Here is a 25,148-nt window from a genome sequence, read left to right as displayed (position 1 = left end):
CTACTGTTACTTTTGTACATGCACAAAATTAAACATTCATCGTTCAAAGTTGCTTAATTTTTAACCTTTTGTATCCATCTGTCAGTAGTTCTTGATGGAGTATCTTCATTTTCTTTTTCTATTAATTCCTGTTTCTTCTGTATATAAATGACCTTTCAGAGAATATTATTCAGAAAGTTAGCATTTATACTTATGACGCCACCCTCTATTCTGGTATTGCTTCACGTTCATTTTTCTCGGATCTGTTGAAATATACAATTGATTTGAATTCTATTATGGATTCGAGTAAAAAGTGGTTTGTTTTGTTTAATCCTGTTAAGACTCAACCATTGTCCTTCAATTACAGGCATGTACCTTTTTCTTTCTTAAATTTTTATGGATGGCTCTGCTCTCAACGGGGGAATCGATTCTAAAACTTATTTTTCTTTCTTTCTCATTAAATCTTACTTAGAGTCCATATAATAAGTTCATATAATAAATCCGTATAATAAATCCATTGCTCTAAACATTTCTCAAACTCAAAGCTATTCTCTATCTCTATAAATCTACTATCAAAACATGTATCAAGTACTGCTGTTATATTTGGGCGGGTGAATCTGTATCCTATTTGACGATTCTTGATAAATTGTGGAAACATATTGTAATTTCTTCTTCACAGCCACCCTAACCCTAACCCCCACCTCTCTCACAGATATAATGGTACTAGTCTCAGTCTTTTCTACAAATACTATTATGGCATGTGTTCCTCAGGATTGTCCGAACTATTCCCTGATTCCTTTGTTTCAGCTCGTTTGACTCATTGGTCTAACAGTCTCTATCAATTTACTGTTTTAATACCTCATCGTAATACAGTTTCCTATTCCAGTAGCTTCTTTCCAGGGCATGCAAGAATGTGGAATTCTCTTCCAGCTCACTGTTTTCCTTCTACCTATTTTTCAAAGACTACGGTAATTGGCATTTCCTGTCTTTGCAATAATCAGATTTCATTCTTGTTAGCTCTTTACATCAATGGCTTCATGCCTTGTCTCGAGCGATTTCCATAAAAAAAGCTCAGATAGTAACAACCTGGAGGGATAAATAAAAACTAAGACTGGCACGTTAAAAGTTCTGGTTTCGATTTTAGCAGATTTTACCCAATTCATATTTTTTTTTCATGACTTTGGAAATCGTTACTATATATTGGATTATAATCAATAGAGAATTGGCTCTATAATAATGAATAAGAAACCTGCATGAATTCAGATATATTATGCATATTTTATGATTATGGAAATGCACGGTGGCCTGCTAGTGATACTATAAACCCCACTAATAAGAATTTCTCTATGAAAATCCAATGTAACCCGTCATATAGGAATACTCTCTAGGGTCACATCTAATCCAAGGGCCCACCGACTGTTACTGTGTTTTATTATTCAATAAATAATTCTCCCTCTCTCTCTCTCTCTCTCTCTCTCTATATATATATATATAAATGACCTTGTCTGTCTGTCTGTTGTTCTGAGAGAGACAAATCTCTATTACTATGAGATTCGTTCATTTTTTTCATCTCATAATTTAGGATGCTAATAATGCTGTCAGTAAGTTTACAGGAGGGATTTATAAAAACATTTTTGTTTTTTGTTCTTTTTTTGGAAGGGTGTATTCAATTATAGAACTTATATAGTTTTAAACAGATGCTTCTGCAATTTAATTAACCGTTCCCCCTCCTAATGTGAACAGAATGTTCTTCTGCTCAGTTAATGTCAGTACATTACTTACAGAAAACGTTAAAAAGCTATAAAAGTTCTATAATTTAATACCCCCTTCCAAAAAAAAAAAAAGAACAAGAAACCTAAAAGTATGTTTTTGTAAACCACTCGTTTACTGACAGCATTATCAACGTTCTAAATTATGAGATGACAAAAATGAATGAATCTCATAGTAAAAAAGAGTTGTCACCCTCAGAACAATGACAAATTGTAAAATAGCGCCTATTTTATGATCGGGCAATGCTTGGCGGCCTGCTAATCTAGTTATATAATAACAACTCGTTTGTAATTAACTTCGTTCTCAGTGTAAAAAAATAAAAATAGAAATTTTTTTAACAAAGCTGCATTTAAACTATTGTACAATACCACATAGCGAAAAACTGGATAGTTCATTAACTTTTATGGGGAGGCAAATTAGAGCTCCGCTAACGATGGTTTATTCCACAAATGAAAAATGTGGTGTAAAAATAACAAATTCAGAAAAGGCAGAATTCATCATTTAAATTATGCCACAATATATATTAAATAGTGAAAAGAGAGTTGATGCATTAGCCTTGATCGTATATTTGATCTCTTGTAGACTATAAAAAATTTAGATCATTGTATTCAAATTATATTGCATGGTTTTAATCTTTGGAAATATTTTGAAGAATCAGAGTTTTAAATGTGTAAATTAATATATTTCAAAATGCATGCTGTAAATTTTTTAGGGATATATATTTTAAGTATGCACTGAAAAAAAGTTTCTGAGCTAGCAGTTTTGTGCCCGACTTGTGCTGCTCTGGAACAGTTTAAGATTGACGTTTATACACATTGCAAGCATAAAGTTAGAGAATGCACAAGCAAGTAAAGGATTTAAAGATAAAATAATAGCAAGTTCAAGCAGAGAAAAAGTAAAAAAAAAATTGAATTCACTTCTTTCTTTTTTTGATGTCTTAATGTTTGCCTCCACCGAAATACAGAGCAAAAAAAAAGAGATTTTAAAGACTCAGTAATATAAAATTATAAAATTTACTTTCACTCTATTCAACATTGAATCTTTTGTAATTAGCCAGTATAAATTAAATATAATTCAGGTTAATAAAAGAAATCAATTTCTTAATCATTTTTATGTGCTACATGTTTTTGTTTTCATACTTGTATATTATCATTTTATTTTTGCAGGGAGTTAATGAAACAAGTAAAACTTTATTGGATGACATCATATCAGGAGAGGTTTGTAAATATACTTTAATTTCTTCTCATTTGCAAGGCAAGTTGAAATGTAGAAATGATTTCTGTTTTTTATAATTCCAAACTTTACAGATCTGTCACTTTTTCTAGAGCCCCACAAGAAACAGAGCTTCTCATGTTTTAATAAACTGGATTTGATCACATGCACAATGTGGTTTGACTAATACAATAAGTAGCAAACCAGGCTTTATCAACTGTACGTGGCCTGTATACAATAAACCAGCATTCCATTCTGTTAAAAGAAACACATATTTTGAATATCAGAACAAAATGGCATTATCAGTAGAATAGATGTTGTATTAAAACTGTATCTGAAATAGCAGAAATTTGGAAATAGCACAAAATGGTATAAAACCGCCAGCTAGGTGAAGATAAGAATGCTTATGGCCCGGGGGCGGGGTGCTGATACTGTGTCAAAGATTAAGACAGGCATTTATGAGATTTTCGGGAGAAATGGTATCTGTTTTAATGGCGGAAAAAAAGAGATAAGTCTGAAAATGGGAATTTCGGACAAAGAGATTATTTTTCTGGTTGGATCTGGTGAGAATGAGTTTTAACTAACGTAATTGATTCGGACAGTCTCGAGAATTTGGGTTCCAAATGTCTGCTCGGAGTCGGAGACCCAAGGTGTTTTAACTCGGAGACCACCAAGCTAGTTTGACAGATATGTTCACAAAACAATAGAGAAAAGGAAAAGTATAAGAAAATAGAGGGATAGAGAAAGAAATTCACAAGAGAAGAAAGAGGGGGGAATAGAAGATAATGGAGAAAAGGAAGGAAGATGCTTTTTAAAAACAACGATTGCCTACTCGAAAAGAGATAGAAGGGTTTGGCAGTCCTTGACCAGCGAGCGAGGCGTACACATCGGCTCTCGCCCCGCCTGGGGTGAGAGGGGCAGAAATCTCAATAAGAACTAACTTGAAAAGATCTTGTTCTTAGCTAGAGAATTAACCTGATATCTCAAGTATACAACCTGCATCACGAAGCGCGGATAACGAAAACACGACTTTAAACAAATGTAGAATGATTGCAAATAATTATTTTATTTGGTTTAAATGAAAATGACCTCAGAGTTTTTTCTTTGTTTTTTGATTGCCGGCATAAGTGAAGATGCAGTTTATTTCAGGTATGCCCTGACGCCAGACGATGAAGACACATACACAAAACCAGAGTGACGGGCGAAGAGGACAATGTTGCCACACGGACTTGGGGTCATGCACGTTTAACGTGCCTTGAGCAGCGGAGGTATGTTTTCCAGTGACCAGTGCGAGTCTGGTCACGCTGGAGGGGTCCACCACTAGACGACGCATGCCCGGGACACGAAAGTGTCACATTCACGTGCCAGTGACATATATCTGTTATAATCTGGTGCCGATGACTATCACGATCTGTTGCCGTGACTCTTGTGTCACAACGTGATGCACGTGACACTTCCCGTTACAGCAGGAGAACAAAGAAATCCTCAACCTTTTTTGGCTATCATCAGATGCAAAACTATAAGCAAGATTTCATTAATGGCATTCCCAACTCTAATGAAAACCCAATATTTTTCAAAATAGAAAAAATGATTTAGAAAATTATTCAATCACGAAAAAGATTGCTCATCACTGAACCAAATTCTTGCCATTAAAACAAGAAATTAATGAATCGAAGACACAAATGAAAAGCAACACATTCAGTACAGACTTCAATATTACAATATCACTAAATATATTTGAAGACTTCTGTACATTACTTTTTTTCTTTTACAAAAGAGTCACCGCTTATCAAGGCCCAGAGGCCATTCGAGGATAGGAGTCAATGGGACAATATCATAATACTCGTTAGTAGTGGAAATTTGGTAAATTGAATTACTTAAGGAGATGGCTCATCCAGAACTCACAGACTCCCTGCATTCCTTGAATTTTATGCCACTAAAAAACTGATGCTCGATTCATGCAAGATGGTTAAAAAGCAGTTTGAAGCATTCCATATGTTTCTGTGGCATTTTTTTCAAGTTTAAAACAGAATTTTATTGCATATTGTTCTTTTAAAGTGTCCTCACATCTGAGATTGCATTTTTGAAATTCACCAGCTGTGACAATCAGACTTTAGTAGGTTGCATTCCAATTTCTGCTGTAGCTCTTCATTTGAATCTGAAATCATAAAAATTCGCCAGTCATCTCATAAGATGTATAGCATACTGAATAACATACTGAGATTTCAAGAGTCTATGACAATTTTAAATGTCTGTACAAAATAAGTCTGAATACCTATTTAAGGCACCTCATATGATTTTAGCATTTGAAAAGTGCAAGCTAAAAAATTCCATATACATTCAACAATGCAACACAATAACTCAGCATCGCTGCAAGAAAAATATCAAAAGAAAGAAAGGCAAACATGATAGAAGAAAGTTTTTTTTAAATTCTCAGTATCAGGAAGGTCCATCAGGGATTAAAGTTCATAGGACATTGAAAACTGACAGTCAATGACTTCCCCAGCTGGAAGGATTTCTTGTTGAGTCAAGTATAGATAATTGACAGAATTGTTGTACCAGAACACCTGAAAACAAATAAAAGTATGATTGAAATCCTCTACACAATTTGTAAAAAAAAAAAAAGTAAAAAATAGTAACTTAATTTTTGTAATTTTTATAAAAAATAATGAATGAATATTGTTAATTGTATGAATTGAAGGAAACTATGTAATATGAAAGAATATAATATTTACTAAAGTAAATAATGCAGTGACCGAAAAATATTTTTGATGTTATTTTTTTTAATTATCAATAATAACTAATTGCTATTTTATCAAATAAAAATATCTGCAAAACCTACACAAACAAAAACAATGTAAGAGACCAAAGTAGAACTTAATCTTATTCTGAATAAGGACAGTGCTATCATTGGAAATTTCTGGGCAGTTAATGTAAAACATCAAACGGTGCTAAATGAAAGTTTTGTTATTTTTTTAATGCACAGTTAGTAAAAAGTAAAATAAATGACTTTTGTTATTATAAAGAAAATTCAATGAAAAATGAATTGAAAAAATGAAAATAATATTTTTTGTTGTCACAAAGAAAATATAATGAAAAAATATTGGGCAATTTTACTGCAACTTTAAATGGCAAATCAATAATAAAAAACACTAATTGATCATGAATAAATATTTATTTTTTGAATAACAGAAAACAATAAAAAAAATAATTTTCACTTTATTTTTTAATTTGTTTATGTTTTTTCAAGAAATATTTATATTTTTGTTCTAATAAATCAATACTAGCAATGTAACAATCAAAGAAGAAAGCGCCCACGTGTGTGTGCATTGTGTGGTTATACAACTTACCGTCGGATGGGATCTGAGAGAAAGATTAAAGATGGCAGCCATGGATTTATAAGGTATAGTCTCGTGGAATCTCATGATATCTCATCTTCCTCTGCACACGTATGCAAATGGAATGGAGTCAGTTTTCTAATAAAATGCCTGTTGGCAGAGGTGGTTGAGAGAACATGTGCTGGGAGTTGACAGTGACGAATTCTAGCTGAACTTTTGCTAATTTTATTTATTTTGTTTTTCTGTTTACCAACCCATTTAACTGCAAGCTATTATGGCATAATGGGGCACATGTTCGACCTTGAATTAATACCAGAATTCGACAGCTCGACCTCGGTACTTGACTGGGTGAAGAAGATGGAACTGCATTGCTTGTTGTCTAGTGTGAAGAACATTGAACACATGATTCCTCTACATCTCTCCGGCAGGGCTTTCGCGGTATATCAACAGCTTAGTCCTGAGGAAAAACTGGTTTATGAAAGGATCAAGGCAGCATTATACAAGGTGTTCGCTATCGACCCCACCACTGCTTGGGAGCAATTTGAGACAAGAACCTTACATTCTGGCAAAACTGTCCACGTTTATTTGGCTGAACTGATGAAGTTGACAGTGTTGTTTGGTGGACTGATGAAGTTGACAGTGTTGTTTGTGCGGGCCTTGGCATGCAAATTTTTGGCAGGTCTCCCAACCGGAGCAAAGCAACTCCTGCGAGCTAGCTCAAGCATAGCTTCATTATCCCTTAATGACCTAGTAGACCGGACCGTGATGAAGAATACTTATGAGGTGAGAGAACCGGTAGTCACTGCTGCACAGCCCACATCAATAGACTGTCCCAGGGGCCCGGCCTGCGTGGTGAAGTCATTTGTTATAGGTGCAATGGCCAGGGCCACATTGCAAGGAACTGCCAGCAGTGACTGACAGCTGTTCACTGCTACCGATGTAATGAGACTGGTCATATGACCCGGGATTATGCGGGAAATGGGGTCGAGGACAAGGTGCCAGCGTCGACCTCCTCCCCAAACAGAAATTAGATGAGGTGCTTCCGACCATTCAGGTCTATATCAATGAGACATTGTGCTCAACACTCCTCGACTCGAGGTGCTCTCGCACCATAGTGAGTGCATGGATCTCTGCTCTGTCGCACTTGGAAGACGAAGACTACTAGAGTAACCACCCTTGGTGGAGCGATGCGGACATGTTGTGAAGTGGGCGCTGTGAACATTTACACTAGAACTGGAAATTCGGTTAATGTCAAAGCGCTGGTAGTACTTGGGGAAACCGCTGAGCTTTGACCTGCTTCTAGGCTATGATGCCATCAGAGTCCTAGGTGGTGCTCACATATCGCAGATGGGGGTGGTACAGTTTCAGAAGGTTCCAGTGTGCGCTGCTTTGAAGATTGACCAGCCAGACTTTATTGTCGAATTTGACCAGCAGCAGAAGTCTTGGACAGCTGCATGGAAGTGGTCAGAAAACTAGAAACCAACCAAACTGTGAAATAAGGTAACAGAGTACCATGTGCCCGACCAAATGAGGCCTCCATAAGAAGAGGAATTTCATGATTGGATCAAGGATGTCTGGTTAATTCCCTACTCCTATGAGAAACTTGGACCTCCGAGAGGCCTGATTCCGCTGATGGTGGTCGTTTAGCACAACAAAGCAAAGGTGAGGCCAGTGATGGATTACCGTGAACTAAACACGCATGTTGATGCATTCACGGCAAACAGATGCTGACGTTTGTGCCAGCAAGCTACAAGAGTGGTGCCAGCAGGGTTCCAATGTGTCCCTACTGGATCTAAGAAAAGCATACCTGCAGGTTTGAATCAGTGAAATAATGTGGCCATTTCAGACTAGGCTTCAGACAGAACGTGCAACCCCAAATAATGAAAACCATCATTAATGCTGTGTTGTCACAGGAAGAAACAATAAAAGATGGGACATCGGCGTACTATATGTGAACGAAGGCATTGTGTCATCACGTGTAAGGTCCAAACTGGCTGAGTTTGGTTTGACTTGCAAGGACCCAGAATGTTTGGAGAATGGCATCCATGTCTTGGGCCTGAACGTTCGACAATAGCAAAGGACTTTGAAATGGAAGCACAGAACTGTAGTTCCTGAAGTGCCCGATGTCTTCACGAGGCAAGCAGTATTCTCCCTGTGTGGAAAACTTGTGGGGCACCTACCAGTGTTTGTGGATGGACTTGTGTGGCAACAGGCATCATAAAAAGGAGGGCAAGCACAGTCACCAAAGGCTGGGATGATGAAACAGCAGACGATCTCTTGGTTTGTATGGTGAAGGGTAAAGCAAGATGACCCTGCCAAAGGAGACTGGTATATGCAGGAAGACAAACTGGTGGGCTGTAAAAAAAAAAAAAAGTAAAAAATAGTAACTTAATTTTTGTAATTTTTATACAAAAATAATGAATGAATATTGTTAATTGTATGAATTGAAGGAAACTATGTAATATGAAAGAATATAATATTTACTAAAGTAAATAATGCAGTGACCGAAAAATATTTTTGATGTCATTTTTTTTAATTATCAATAATAACTAATTGCTATTTTATCAAATAAAAATATCTGCAAAACCTACACAAACAAAAACAATGTAAGAGACCAAAGTAGAGCTTAATCTTATTCTGAATAAGGACAGTGCTATCATTGGAAATTTCTGGGCAGTTAATGTAAAACATCAAACGGTGCTAAATGAAAGTTTTGTTATTTTTTTAATGCAAAGTTAGTAAAAAGTAAAATAAATGACTTTTGTTATTATAAAGAAAATTCAATGAAAAATGAATTGAAAAAATGAAAATAATATTTTTTGTTGTCACAAAGAAAATATAATGAAAAAATATTGGGCAATTTATTTATTGAGGACGCTTGCTGGTTACGACCAACAAATGGCGCTGCTCATATCAACCTGGCAGAGTTCGATGCGGTGATAAAAAGTATCAACCTGGCACTCCAGTGGAAAGTCAGGAAATTATGTATACACACGGATTTGCTATGCGTGTACCACTGGATATCAGACATACTGACAGGCAAGACCAGGGTGCACACTAAGGCAGCAAGCGAGATGCTAATCAGACGGAGGTTGGAGACCGTAAAAAAGCTGGTAACAGTAGGGCACTATGGTGTCATGAATGCATGCAGTGAGGTGTATATTGCGGTGAGAGGGGTTGTTTGACCGGAGTGGAGGAGTGCAGAGAAATACAAAACCTTAGCTAGGAAAATAGGACCAACCACCAATATGTAATTATGGGCCTGTTAAAGGCAAAGCAGATGTTATATTGTCTCAAAAATGGAGACAGATTTGGAATTATCTACAATATGTCAAAAGAGATGGTCGTATTAGAAGTGACATTAGATGATAACGGACCACACACACAGTGTTGGGCAAAGGCAACCCCCTGGGGACTGCCAATAGATATCAGTGTGAGCAACCACCACCCTCCCAGGAAAGGGAAAGAAAGAGGTGTTGAGTGGACAAGATGAAGGGTAAGCTCTGAGAAGAAAGAAAGGGTGTTTGTAACCACTCTCTGAAGGAGAGGTGGGAAAAAGGGGTTGGATTTAGAAAAAGGAATTCTAAAAAGAGTTGAGTCATAGCCAGCAAACTGAATGGCTAAGCTGGTCAAGCACTCCCGATTTGGAGGCCCTCGGGGCCTGATGTTGTGAGGTTAACTAACCTTTGTTAATGGAAAATCTGTGATTTTATTTGTTTGGTCTTACATCGTTCACTGCTATAGTCAGTCACTTCAATTTAGACAGTAGCTGTTATGAATTATTGAAATTAATAAATAGCTTGTTATTGTTACAAACTGGAGTTCTGTTTGTTTGTGGTGAGGATTCTTCATTTTGCAGCAAGCTGCAAGGACCAGCGGAGTGATTGATGTATCAGGAGACTACACAGGATAGGAGATGATTCGGTCGAGAGGCAAAGTGCCCCACCATGAAAGCACAGTGGGTAATGATAATCAACAGGCCAACTTGTGACGGGACAACATACGATCAAAAGAACACCTGTCATGTCGGGTGCAGTCCGACAAGGTTAGAGACACCCGGTGTGGTTGGTGCAGTATCGGTCCCGTTATAAGTGTACAACCTGTCTGTGGATGCAGTACTGGTCACTTCAAATTGCAACCTTGTTGATAGGCTCACTCGGGTGCCACAGAGACGGTATGACACCATGAAGAAGAAAGCCGAGCCAGTACCATTATTATGTGCCGCCTCTATTGAGGTGGCGGATGAAATCAGGAAAATACACCACCTCAGTAGGCACACTGGAGTGAGACAGACATGTTATTTTGTGCAGTTGTCCAATTTGTCGGTGTCCAAAAGTACAGTGAAAGCGGTAGTCAGGGAATGCTAAACATGCCAGTCAATCGACCCCGCCCAGGCCAGATGGCGGTGAGGTCAGCTGGGAGTAGACACGACTTGGAGCTGACTGGGTATGGACATAACCCACTATGGCAGCCAGCACTTCCTCACCCTGATCGATTGTCGATCGACAAGGTTCGCGATCTGGCGCCTGTTAATAAGACAGGATTCCTCCAGTGTCATCTGTGAATTGGAGTCCATATTTTATGAAAGGTGGCCGCCTGAAGAGATCCTCACAGACAACAACACGGCCTTCTGCAGTGAGTAGTTCAGACATTTCTTACACAAGTGGGGAATCCAGCTCAGACACAGATGTGCATATGTGCCGAGTGGCAACGGCATAGCAGAGCAGTGCCATCGAAGCGTGAAGAAAAGGATCACGGCACGAAAACAATGCATGATCGCAGAGGTGGTCTATAGATATAATGCAACACCAAAGGATGGCATGACTGCTGCAAGCGCACCCACCAATGTGATCCATTGTTATCGAGTGCGCATCAAGGACATTGACACCCATGGGCAGGAAACCTGAAGGCCGTATGAGTAAGGGAACACTGGGTGAAGCCTCCCAATAATCGATGCACCAACAGCTTTCAAAGAGGACGAGTCACTGGCATCATCAGTGAGCAAGCCGTGTTAGTCGATGGTACCCCACGCCATGTGCAGGATATCCAGCCTGCCCTAAATATGAACCAGTTGGTGAGTAGCAGTAATTGTGAATCATCCAACAATGACCTGTGAATCCGACCTATTCCCCATGATGGTACAACTGCGAACCCCAACGCTGACGCAGATAGTTCCAGCACCCCTTCTGAGAGTTCTGATGAAGATGAAGAAGTCCAGCCTGATGGTATGACTGTACACCATAACGCTGATGCCAATGATTCCAATGCCTCTTCTGAGAGCTCCAATGAAGATGAAGTAGTCCAGCCAATCCTCCTTCATAGGAGTGTCCACAACAAACGACCACATCCACCATGCCAGACCAGGGCGGAGTGTAAAGTTGAATTTAATAATCCATCGGATCTGAGAGAGAGATTAAAGATGGCAGCCATTTATAAGGTGTAGTCTCATGTGGTCTGCAAGAGTGGAGAATGCAGGTATTTATTTCTAGAAAAGTACCTATCTATGCCAAATATAAATGACCTTGTCTTAATGAGTATACTGAATTACTTCTAAAACTCGTCTTTCTCAAGGAAATTGAGTTTTGATATAATTTAAAAATTGTCCCGCACTGCTAAAATTAAAATAAAAAAAAAACACCTTGTAGAAGCGGTAAAGTGTAAAAAGTTGTAGAAGTAAAAAAAAAACAAACTGAACTATGCATTATTTTCCCCCCCCCACCCCTTTCTAAAGTGAATAACTTGTAAATGTTGTTCTTATTTAACATTTTTCGTTGGTACTGCTCAATGTTCGTTACTTTCAAAGTATATAAAGAAACACATGTAATCATTTTATTTTTGTTTACTTGCCTCCCCACGAGTGCAGAATTAGACATGAGGAGGCCGTTTTTTAATGTGCGTGTAGTAAACCAGCTCCCCAAGAAGAAAAAATTTACTCTTTAAGAGTAGGAGGAAGATATTAAAATATTTAAAATTAGAAAGGATGGAAAAAGCATGGGAGTAAGGGAAGGATCTGGGTGATAAATAACACTGGGCAACAATTTTTTTACTTTTTGAATGTTGTTTGAATTTCTTCAACTGATTTAGGGTATTTTTGTATTGCCAAATCTGGAAATAGCATCTATTTATTTTCCATCAGGTCAGGTTTTTGTGCTAAAAACAAAAAAAGATCTTGTGTCAAAATCGGTTACATTTTTGTGGCATTATCAGCTGATTTTTGTCAACACATATCATCCTAAATATATTTTTAAGAGAAAAAAATGTTTCACCAACAACATATAATAATTACTTGAAACATCGAACAGTGGCCATTGAGAAAGGTAAGTAAATGTAAATTGCATGTTGCTTCACCATTGTTCAAACTTCAGGAGTTGAACTTCTGTTTCTTCATACTCCTGGAATGCTTAGTGACAAGATCTCTCTTCAGATTCCGACAGTAAGTCAGCCATCATGACTGCATCCCAGCGACCCTGATACCTAGTCTCCATCTCTTTCAGGTTCTGATGGAATCTTCCCCCTTTTACTCATCACTCATTGAACCAAAATTCTCAGGAAACCAGTCCATATGTTGAAATAGTGCATCTTGATGCTCATGTTGCAGCTCAGGTTTCCGAAAGTAGTCAGCATATTGTTGATGATAAGTTCTGCATAGTTTCTGGCCTTATTATTGCCAAGAAAGTTCATCACTACTAGAACAGATGCCTTTCACGTTTCCAGTTCCACTTCATTGAGTTTTTAAACAATGAACTTCTGATGAGCTTCTGGATCTGAGGACCATCAAAGATGTCAGCTTTTAACTTCTCCATGGTCAATCCTGGAAAAGCCTGGAGCAAGTAAATGAAGCAGTCAGGTCCTTGTCGAGGGCCTTATTGAACTGCTTGATTAAGCTAAGCTTGATATGCAGTGGTGGAAAGAATATTCTGTCTGTCACCAAAGGATTGTTGATGACATTATTTTCCAAGGCACTGATTCCTTCTACCACCGGCCAATCTTTCTTTGTGTATGCTGAGCACCCATTTTTGGAAGATTTTGAGGTTTTGTGACTTCAAACTGATCCCTTTTCGACATAATCATCCAAAAATATCGGACCTCAATACTTTGTCATTAAAATAAGCATTTCCAATGAAAACATGGCATTTTGCCTCCACCAACTTTTAAAATGCTCCACACATGTGAACATGTGAACAAAAATGTAAAAAAACAACAATGTCAAAACAATATGTGCTTCAAAAACTTGACTTGATTGAGCAAAATCAATGTGATTTTTGGATTTAGATTCAGATTCGTCCTAAATTAGCTGAAAAAAAAAGCAAAAAAAAAAAAAAAACGGAGACAATAAATTTATTTTTTTACCAGCATAATTATTTTGTGTTGTAACTTTTTCCCAGTGGTATTTTACTTAAAATAATAACAATCCTCTACATTTAGAATGTGGCTATGGCATGCAGATGAAAAAGACAGAGAAGATGCATCCATACATTGAATTATTATTCCATCTGATTAATCTGTTGTTTGATTATTCAATTTATAAATTCTAATGAATATTTTAATGTATAGTTTTATCAAAAAGCAAGTGTTTTTAGTGTGTGGAAAGGTAAATAATGGTTTCAATTCCACTCATCCACCAAAAAATTGTTGCTTTGTTTTATCTTAAGCTTAAATAACATTTACAAAATGCAATATTGCAAGAGAGCTGAAATAAATAGTTTAATCCTTAGGAAAAGCTAAAAATTGGTTGTGTGGAACGGACATAATATTTTGGCATGTGTGAGTAAAGTTTAGACAATATTTACAAGATTGGTGTGTGGATAGTTTAAATACATATCCCTTCCACAAAAAAAATCTAAGAAATTCTTGGATGGAACTTGAATAATAGTTTTAGTTTTTACTGAAATTTAAATATTTTCATTATATTGTAAGTATATTAATAGATTTAGGAAGTCACCACTTATCAAGGCCCTGAGGTTACTCTAGGATAAAGGTTAAGTGTTGGATAGTGCTGTAGAGGCAGCAAGATCAGTCATGGTGGAATTTGGTTATGATTATTTAATAGGAATTTATTCAGAGTAGATTTGAAGACAACCATGTTATAGTCAGCTGCATTCCAAAGACGGACAGTTCCAGGAAATAAATTCTGATCATTGAATTTCTGTTTAGCTTTAGGCACAGATAGTGTGAGGGAAGTTGTTGGTGGTTGTTGCAGCTAGGTGAATATTTGTTGTAAATGTTTTATGGGGAGAGACCATAGATTGGAGCTCAGTCAAACACCTACCATAAAAGTAATGATTTTGCAGAGACAAACTCACAACGTCTCTTCTGTGGGTGAAAAAATCATTGCCCACTAGATTTCGAAAACAGTTTTGTACCCTGACAAGGCTCTTAGGAGCTCTACTCCAAATATAGCAACACTACTCCATCTTAGGATGTATTTGACTCTTGCACAGGTAGAGGATTGTATCAGGAGAATTATTTTCTGGAGCTATAGAATGATCTCACCATCTTTCGAGTGATTTTTGGCAATGGATCTGATGTAGATCTTCCATTTCAAGTTAGGGTTAAAGGTCAGTTCCAGAAGTTTGATGAAGCATGGTGCTTCATAAAGGTGAGAGCTGTTCATTTCAACTTGGGCTAAGTGAGCATATGAGTATTGGTGGTGAAAAGATAGAATTTTGGTTTTGAATGAATTAAAGGTAACAAACCATCTTTTACCACATTGTACCATGCGCTCCACATCAGAGGAGAGAGAGAATCAGCAAGATCATGCTCTTTGTCTTTGACATGTTCCCATAAATGGTAGTATTGTCTACATAGATGTTGACAAATGAACAAAGAATGTCATTGATGAAGAGCAAGAAAGGAAAAAAAGACTTTCGTGTGTTGTATCAAAAAAGGGACGGTTTGACGCTGCCATTTTTTTTGCTTTGTTCCCTTTCCATTTTATAAGCTATTTCGGCATTTTTATTTTATTTTATTTTCAAGTGACTTTGATAAGCAATGATTAAAAAAAAAAAGATTCGACATTCACTGGAATTTGATAGATCTACTGTTGGGCCATCTGTTGTCGAATGAGTTGAGAAGGCTGTTGAGGTTAACCAGAGGGGCCTATGCAGTGTACCAGCAACTCGGGGATGAACCTGACTTGGAAGAAATTAAGCAGAGTTTATATACACCATTTGGCACGGATCCTTTTGTTACATGGCAACAGTTCACTACCCGGCAACTACATCCTGATGAAACGGTGGACATTTACTTAACTGATTTATGGAAGCTATTAGCACCATTTGATGGTGTCACTGACAAAATGTTAAGCTGCGCCTTTTTGGTGGGCTTACTTGAGGAGGATGTCAATAGACTTTTGTGAGTATCATCATGTATTTACGGATTAACAACGGATCAAAACATCCTTAAGAAACCAGAATCAATTACAGTAAGTAGCAGCTAGCATTAATCGTACAGCATCTAAGCCCTATGGAGACAATGTAGATTCTCTCCCAGCTAACACTAAGTATGAGAGCTCTGGCTGTTATAAATGTGGGGGTCATAACCATTTTGCTAAGGTGTGCCAGAGTCAAAGCAGTACAATTAATGTTTATCCATGAGCACACAGAACATTACAATGTTATCACTACAATGAAGTAGGTCACATATCTCACAACTGGTTGGGAAGCGAAGTTGGGTACAAGGTATTGTTGCCATCCTTGCCCCTTACCAAACAATGAACACGGCATTGCCTGTTGTCGGCGTCAAAATTAATGATGTGCAGTGTTCAGCACTTGTAGACACGGGATATTCCTGGTCTATAGTTAGTGCCAATCGCTGTTGGACATGGAGGAAGCAACAAGTGGAAGTCATGACCATTAATGGCGTATCCCAAGCATGTTGTATATAGGGACTGTCACAATCTGCATTGAGAAAGGTGACATAGCTAAAGTTGACGTCTTGGTGATACAGGAAAAACCCCTTGGATACAATTTATTACTTGGAATTGATGCAATAGGAGCTCTAGGAGGTGTCATGATTACAACAACAGGAAGTATAACGCTTGATAGAAGGAAAGAAGTATGTGCAGCTATTACTACATTTGACAACAAAGAAACGGCCACTGTGAGGTGGAAATGGACCATGGTCGAATCGCCAGATCGGTTAAAAGAAAGAAAGTAAAAAAGACTTTCGTACTTTGACACTGTCATTTTTTTTATTCCCTTTCCATTTTATACAAATCTATGATCCTGCCCTGCTAAACTTTCACGAAAAACACTCCTCTAACTGAAACCGCTATCAATAATTTCCCCCACTTTTTATCTGTGCCTAAACCTAAACGTAGATTCCATGAACAAAGCTTCTTTCCTAGAAATGCACGCCAGTGGAACGCCTTGCTTTCCAGCTGACTAATATGGTCATCTTCAAGTTAAACATAAACAAGTTCTTGATAAATAATCCAATTTACCAAATTTTCACTACTAATTATTACTACAATATTGTCCCATAGTTTGCTGTACACTCATTAATACTTATCCTCGAGTGGCCTCTAGGCCTTGATAAGTGGTAACTCATTTATAAAAAAAAATGCATGCATATCTTCAGCAAAATAATTATTCACACAAACAAATGTACAGATAAGAATTTTTAATATAGATTTATATAATTCTCTCCCTTTAACTTCAATTTATTCTCTCTGTGTATCTCTCTAATGAATTCATGTTAAACGATAAAGACAATAGAATAATCTAATATATAGACAGTTATTTTTTTTTCAGACAAAATAGTGAATATTCAAAAACACATGAGAAATTTTTTATTTTATTTTGTCATTATTTAATTTTAGCAATCATTTTTTTTTTCAGATGCGAAATGGTGTTTTCATCCCAGAGTAAGAATATTTTTCTGAATTTTTGAGATGAGGATTAGTTATTCATATTATTTGAATTCATCGAACTACTGTTTTCATCTTGAGTGTGATTTTCACAATGTTAGGATGTAACCTCCGACCTTCTTCAGGTGTATCTTGTCGAACTTGGGAATGTTTTTGTTCAACTCGGGAATTTGGACAGAATTTCGAGCAGAACCCTTTATTTACTTCACGCTGTTCCATCAGCCATGACTTGATAGAGGTGTAGGGGTGCAGAAGTTTAAGTAAAATTAAATCTCTTTGCCCCAAACAAAATAATAAAAAAGGAATGAAACAAAACGACTCCTTCCGATTTAAATGCACCACATTTTATTTTTTAACAAAAACAAGGCGAATAAACAAAGGTCCGATCGGTGCAGTTCTTTCAAAGTCATTATGATTAGAATGTTAGATGAAAGTTCTTTGTGGAATTAATGAGTTTAGAAGGTTAAAGTTCTGTGTGAAAATGATGAGATTATTTTAAAGTTTGTTTTATCTATTGAAGTTCGCCTTACTTAAAAGTCCCATGAGGAAAGTAATTCGTGAGGAAAGTAATTCGTTGTTATTAATTAGAAAATGTGCGGAATGAATGCGTGTGTGCATAAGTGAGTTTTGAGTTTCCGCGTGGCGTGTGTAATCATGGTTTTGACGGCTTTGGCAGCGATGATGTTATGAATACGAGTCATGTTCTTGTGTATCGTTGAAGCAAGAAGAAAGGAAGAAGACTGAAGTGACTGAATGAATGAAATGAATTCCTACTAGAAGACTGATGTGTTTTTATACATTTTGGGTCGGTTCCAAAAACAAGATTGCTACTGCTGATATTTTGATTTTTGGAAAAGCGTTAAAAAGACAATCTTCTGAATTTTCTCATTGGTCGCTTGTGTCACCTGATACTATCACCAACTACGTCCGCCAGAAATATGTTCATTTTACTTTTGTTGTTGTGAGAAAAGTGTGTGGGTGTATTTGAAATTGTTCAGTTGCTGGAAGAACTTATTTTTGTGCAAAATGCGCAGGGAAAATGAAATGAATAAACGTTTATTTATTTGTATGTGTGTGTGGGACTACACAGAGGTCCTAAGTAATTCGCAATTGTATTTTTCGGTCGCCCACACTGAGGATCGAATAAAAACCTTCACATGGATATCACTTTTTACAATTGATTTTTCAAATACTCTAACAACTATGCCACGGGTCCTTGTGGACCTCTATCCAGTCATGGCTGACAAAACAAGAGCACGCTACTCCCATGTAGTAAATAAGGGGTTCCGCTCAAAGTTCCTGAGTTCAACAGAAATATTCCTGAGTTCAACAAAATACACCTGAAGGCTCATCAACCAAAACATTATGAAAATGACACTCAAGGTGAGAACAGTCGTCCGATGAATCCAAATAATATGACTAAGAATTCTTTGTTTATTATCATTATTTTGAACAATGAATGGTAATGAGGAAAAACTTGTTTTAAGCAATCCAAAATTGTAAAAATCATTATACATTTTGTACATTCATCTTTGTTTATTTTTAATCAGTTCATATGCGTGTCACATTGGTACAGTGGTAACGTCACCAGCTTTGAATGCTACAGTTTTGCTTTTGGTTTTGATTCTAGCTGATGGCACCCAAATACGTTTTTTTTACTTTTGAAATCATGAGTCTATAATAATATATATACGCAATCTGGACAAATTAAAATATTATATTTAAGCGTATTTTACAACAGGGCAAAACCGACCCCCCCCCCTTCACTAATATATATATATATATATATATCAAAAAACGCTGATAATTAGTACTTGTTCAGAAATCTTGTTACCTTGGTGATAACATTGGAGCACGGAGTGGAGCAGGTGCTAATGTGGTTGCAACAGTTAAGAGTGGGTGGAGTAAGTTCAGGAAACTTCTGCCTTTACTAACCACTGGAATTATGACTGTTGACTAAAGTAAGTCTGTTAGGCATATGTATGCATTTTATGTAATGCTACAATAGATGTGTAAGGCAACTTAAAGACAAGCTCAGAGGAAAATTAAACTTGAAGAGTATAGGAAGATTAGACAGAACAGGCTTTGATGGTATAACCACATTGAAAGAATGGGTTACTACATGTAGGACAATTGAGATAGCACGGTTAGAGCACAGAGAAAAGCCAAGGAAAACATGGGAAGCAGTGATAAAAATGAACAAGGAAAAGAAGGATAAATAAAAGCCTGGCCAGAGCTTATAAATCAATTTCTAAAAGCTGTCCACTACATTCTAACACATAAAACAGACATTAAATCAAAAATGATGACACACTATATATAAAGCAGTAGCATACGTGTGTGTCTGTGTGTACAACTCTCCTACAGCCCTCACCAGTGGACCGATCATGACCAAACCTAGCATGCTGATGAACCCCCACCTAGGGATGGTGCGCACCATTTTCCAAGCTAAAGGTCAAAGTCATAACCTATGTATATATACTCTCTTACAGCCCTTATCACTGAACTTCTTATAACCAAATCTGACATGATGATAGTTTCTGACCTAGGGATGGTGTACACTATTTCTCAAGATCGGGTACTTGAGTGTACAGCAAAGTCCCGTACGAAGCACAGGTATCTTTGCTAGTATTTGTATATTGCAAATGAAGTAAAGATTTCAATTTGAGTTGTAAAATAAATTGAATGTTAAGTAAAAACAAAGCCAATAATTTTTTATGAAATGAACTACAATAAAACAGTGAAACTGAACTTTACGTGTGTGCAAGGATGAGTGCTGCCGTTATATCTGGGAGTGCTGCTAAAAGTACACTTTTGCAACAGAATATAAAATCAACTCTGCAATCTAGTGATGCAGCCTCCTCTTCGCAGATGTTGCTAACCTTTCTCTACTTTATAGTTATGTTCATAGTATTTGCTCGACTGCACTCAAAACCATGCCCCCACCCTCTAAGATAATCATAGCAAAAACTCATCCTAGCTACAACTATAGTAAAAACTTTCATCTAAATATCTACAAAAAAACAAACTCAACAAACAAAATTTCTTTCCTAGAACATCTTATTTGTGAAACGAGTTATCTCAAGATTGCTTTCTATGGCATGGCTATCTTCAAGCATAATGTAAAAAAAAAATATTTGATGAGCCATCTTCTAGGATAATCAATTCCTCTTAAGTAATCTTTTGCCCCTCTCACCATTTGTTTCCAGTTCAGTTTTAACTGATTATTATTAAGTGACCCAGAGTGACCTTCATAAGATAATCATAAAAAAACATATATCGAGTTGTAATATCTAATAAGACACTGTAATATGATAATGTAGTCATGATTTTTTTTACTTCTCTATTTTCTATTAGGTCGTCTAACAACATGGCTAACACCATCAAGAGTCTTATTACTTATGTTCTTGACAAACATCAGATGGAACGGTGAGCTTACTATAATCTTTATTTCCATTTTAGAAATAAAATGTCTTTATCTTTTTTATACAAAAATGTGATGTAATTGTGTAGCAAAATGTAGTAGGTAAAAATCATGAACAAAGATAGGAAATAGTCAGTTTTGCCCTGCACCACCCACCTCTACAAGAGAGGGATTTCTTGGCTGTAATGACCATAGAGAAAGAAGATTCATGGTTTGTCACAAAGAACAATCCAATTGCCAGAACCACCTACACACAATCTGCAAAACACCACCTGACTTCTTCCCAGCGTCCTGCCTTTATAGCAGCCGGGAATTATATATTTGCATAATCACGTGAGAGCACACGCGATTCTGCAAGAATTGCATGGGGTAAAAGTCAATAAAAACCCATGGACGCCATCTTGGAACTCTCTTCCGCTCAGCCCGCAACACAACAACAGATGTATCTGAGGTAAGCTCTTTATTTTCCCCCATTTCGGTTATTGTTAATTCCACTACACTCCCCTCGATCTCATGATCACAAGCAGGGCAGGAGGGCAGTCGTCTTTGTCGGGTACTTCTTCAAAGAATCGGGGGCAGCACTTCCTCATTGCCATCTTCCTTATTACCACCGTAATTGCCACTAGTCTGTTCCATCATCCCCTCTCGTGGTTCCATAGGCAGTGTTTCACAATCAGGGCAGGGGAGCAGTATCTGTCTTTGTAACAGCATAATGGTGAGGCACACCATCCACAAAAATCGATTGAGAGCTGAGTATCTTGGTCATCTCACCCTTGCCAAACCTCGTGGTATATCGATTTTGCAGTCTTTTGACCCACACGTGATCTTCAACCTTGTAAGAGCTGTTCTTGGGACCTGGGAACGCAGTTGCAAGATTGGTCTCCTTTACTCGAACTTCATGTCAATAAATCCTGTTGGCAGGCGCAGTGAAGGGAGATACGTCATCTCTGGGTGTGATTTTATACCAGTAGACAGCCTCCTGTATGGGACAGTGCATTCTAGCCGCTATTCGTTTCACTGTACAGTGACATCACTTCGCTATGCCATTCCCAGCTGGAGCATATGCACAACGGAATCGCAAGTGAACTCCCCATTTATGTGCAAATGCTTGGAACATGTTGCTGCAGAAAGCTGTGTCATTGACTAAAAGGATTTCATGCGGCAAGCCACATTTGAGGAACATTGTTTCCAACTAATGAATCACGCTTGCCAAGTCCTGCCTCGCCAATTTCCTCCAAATGGAGAAACGCGATGAACCACAGTCTGTTAGAGTTAAAAAATGGAAGGTGCAATAATGCATGATATCCATTCCAATTCTCTGCCAATTCTCGTTCACTTCCAGCTTTCCCTTTTTCCACCTGACTGGCGCTGGGTCAATGGACTAACATTCCTCACATTTCTGTATAACCGTTTTAACGGTTGCTTTTGTCATGGTTGGGCAAGTTTTCTTGACAAAGCAGGTAGTGCATCGTGAATAACCATGATTTAACTTTCATCCAGTTCATCTATGTGAACCGCGCTGATCACCAGGTCAAGCCGGTTTTTCTTTTTCATTGCCTCAAACCACCGCTATGGTACTTGTGTCAATCGGTCAGCAATGTATCGTGCTGATGGAACCAGCGCCACCTCCACTGTTAGCCCGTACTCTTTCACGAGCTCCTTGAGAGTGTTTAGTTACCTCCTAATAAGCATCTTGCTTGCTGCTTTAATGCGTACTCGCGCCTTTCCAATTAGCGTGTCCAAGACCCAATGGCATATGCAGACAGGATCTGTCTTTATGTGTAGCACCTTGCCCTGCCACTGAAGAGCCAAATTGATGCCTTTCAATACAGCGTGCAGTTCAGCTAAGTTGATGTGTTGGGAATCATCTTTAGGTCGCAGCCAACATGCGTCTTCCAACACAGTTTCACACATTTCCAAGGCTGCACCAATTGCTAGGGAGCTAGGATTGACCCATACATTCATTTACACACCAATTTCCCCGGGACAGATCGTCCTGCTGCACAGATTCTAAGATCTTGAACATCATACGATGCAGTACGGCATCCCTCGCTTCATCATCCCAGCCCTTTGTTACCGAACTTACTCTCCTTCAGAGTATTCCATAAACCACACAAAGCAGTCCGCACACCGGAAAGTGCCTGACAAGTCAACCGCACAGGGAGAACATTCTTCGTTGTGTAACAATACTGGGAGCCTCTGGAATTGCATTTCCTCACTTCCACCGCAGTTCACTGCGTTCAATCCCAACCGCCAATCCCAGCACCATGCACCATCCTTCAACTGCCCCGGGTTCTTGCACTCCAACCCGAACTGTGTTAGGTGTTCTTATACATGGGTCGTGGGCACCATGTCTTCATTGACAAAAATGTCATCAATGTAAGCAGATACTGCACGGCCTACAACTTCTTGCTGGGATAATACTTTGTTGACAATTGCTCTCATTATCAGGGGAGCCGCATTCAAGCTGAATCCCAAACGGGTCAGACAGTATTTTTTCCTGTCGATTTCCACAGTCTGGTATGGCCACAGTATCTCATGGACCCGTACTTGTAGGTATAATCTTGTGAGGTCCAGTAGAGACACATTAGCACCTTTTTGTTTCCATTCGCGCAGCTTAGCAGAAAAACATCTGCATTGGCTGTAAATACGTCTACATAATGATTTAGCTCCCAGTAATCCATCACCGGGTGCACTTTCACTTTGTTCTGTTGTATCACAGCCATCAGGGGAATGAGGCCTTGGGGGGGGGCCAATTTATCCTCTGTGTATGGCACGAGCTAACCATTATCTATCCAGGTGCGGAGCTCTTGCGGATGTCCGCAGGCACTGGGTATTCTGACACTTGATTGTTTAGCCTTTCAGCGGGGTGGTCCTCAGACCACTTCCACGATGCGGTTCACGTTCAGTTTTGATGGTCAAAGGTGGCAGTTAAATCTGGTTCATTAATAGAAATGGCTGCGCATTTAATATTTTTCCTGCTGCCCAGCCGCCCAGCCGCACTGATCCTGTAGGCTCGACAACGACACCTCCCAGAGCTTTTATGGCATTGATCCCTAGAAGTAAGTAAAACCCCAGTAGTTTGCCATGCACCACCAACACATTGATTCTGGCAAACATACCTTCATCAGTGGATACAGAGACTGCTCATGCATGGGATATTCCACTAATTGTTTCGACATTCACGTTTGTTTTTCTCCAAGACTGGCACCAGTCAGCATGTAAAATCACTCTAGAGCATTCAATAAGTGCCAAACATCACGTCCCGTCAACATGAATGCTAGGAGCGTTGTATTTGCATTTTGGTGGGGAAGGAGACTGGCGCTTATGCGTCCTCCCCTTGCTTGTTTCCTGAGCAGTTCCAAACCCAGTGTCCACTTTCACTGCACTGTGTTCCGTGTTTTCGACAGTCCTTCGCAAAGTGGAATTTACATTGCATTTAAAACAGGTCACACTAACAGGAATATTCCTGGCCCTGTTGTTGTTAGGTGAGCATGTGGCCGCAACCACGTCCTGATTTTGTTCCCTAGTCGTCCTCAAAATTCTCGCTCTTGACATTAGCTCCCCCATGGTCAGGACTTTGATGTTCAGCACCTGTTGAAGAGCAATTGAGATAGCGTCAGGGAACCCAGTGACAAAAGTCAATTTCTTGAGTTTCTCTAGGCCATCTCCTGTGAACCTGGCCAATCCAACCAACTACCTGATTTTGTTGGCATAAACATCCACACGTTCGCCAGCCTATCTGACCATAGTTATTTTTCTGTATGCTGCAAACGCATCGTCGGTAAATGCCTCTTTTAATCAGACCTCAATCTGGTCTATCTTCTTTTGATCGTCCTCCTCCATTTCTATGTGGAGGGCGAGTGCATCACCTTCCAGATATAAAGGTAGAAGACTCGCTATATCATCCACCTGCTGAAGTTGTGTGACAAGTCTCACTTTTTTCAGCCATGCTACAACATCTCCCTCGCCAGAGAACGGCTTGATGATATCACTGCTTATCTGCATCTTCGGCATAGTCAAGCCGAAATAGCTTGTAGCAAAATTTAGTAGGCAGGAACAAAGATAGGAAATAGTTTCGCCCTGCACCGCCCACCTCTAGAAGAGAGGGATTTCTTGGCTGTAATGACCGTAGAGAAAGAAAAAGAAGGAGGCAGAAGAACAAAGGCAGAAGAAAACTCACTTCTCGCAGATTCGTGGTTCATCACAAAGAACAATCCAACCGCCAAAACCACCTACGCACAATCTGCAAAACACCACCTGACTGCTTCCCAGCGTCCTGCCTTTATAGCGTCCGTGAATTATATATCTGCATAATCGCGCGACAGCACACGCTATTCTGCGAGAATTGCATCGGGTCAAAGCCAATAAAAACCCATGGACGCCATCTTGGAACTCTCTTCCACTCAACCCACATCACAACAACAGACATATCCGAGATAAGCTGTTTATTTCACCCCATTTATTGCCAATTCTGCTACAAATTGAATACACAAAAAGGATGGCATGTGAGAATTAACAACAAATATAATTGTAGTTTTCTGGAAATTGTTAG

At 38.5% G+C, this 25,148-nt stretch overlaps 1 protein-coding gene across 1 annotated transcript in view; it reads left to right on the top strand.

Moving 5' to 3' along the window:
- Positions 1-2,848: 2,848 nt before the first annotated feature.
- Positions 2,849-25,148, top strand: part of LOC145277824 (protein deacetylase HDAC6-like) — a 140,355-nt gene continuing 118,055 nt past the window's right edge. The window contains exons 1-3 of the mRNA XM_080129727.1: positions 2,849-2,966; positions 17,141-17,166; positions 20,527-20,598. Coding sequence (XP_079985853.1) covers positions 2,862-2,966; positions 17,141-17,166; positions 20,527-20,598 — 203 coding nt within the window. The 5' untranslated portion in view covers positions 2,849-2,861. The remainder of the gene's footprint in view (positions 2,967-17,140; positions 17,167-20,526; positions 20,599-25,148) is intronic.

This window comes from Euprymna scolopes, chromosome 6 (assembly GCF_053919585.1).
Source record: "Euprymna scolopes isolate OS-2025 chromosome 6, ASM5391958v1, whole genome shotgun sequence".
Taxonomy (NCBI): domain Eukaryota; kingdom Metazoa; phylum Mollusca; class Cephalopoda; order Sepiida; family Sepiolidae; genus Euprymna; species Euprymna scolopes.
The sequence above is the reverse complement of the archived record's forward strand: the minus strand, read 5'-3'. Positions and strand labels throughout refer to the sequence as shown.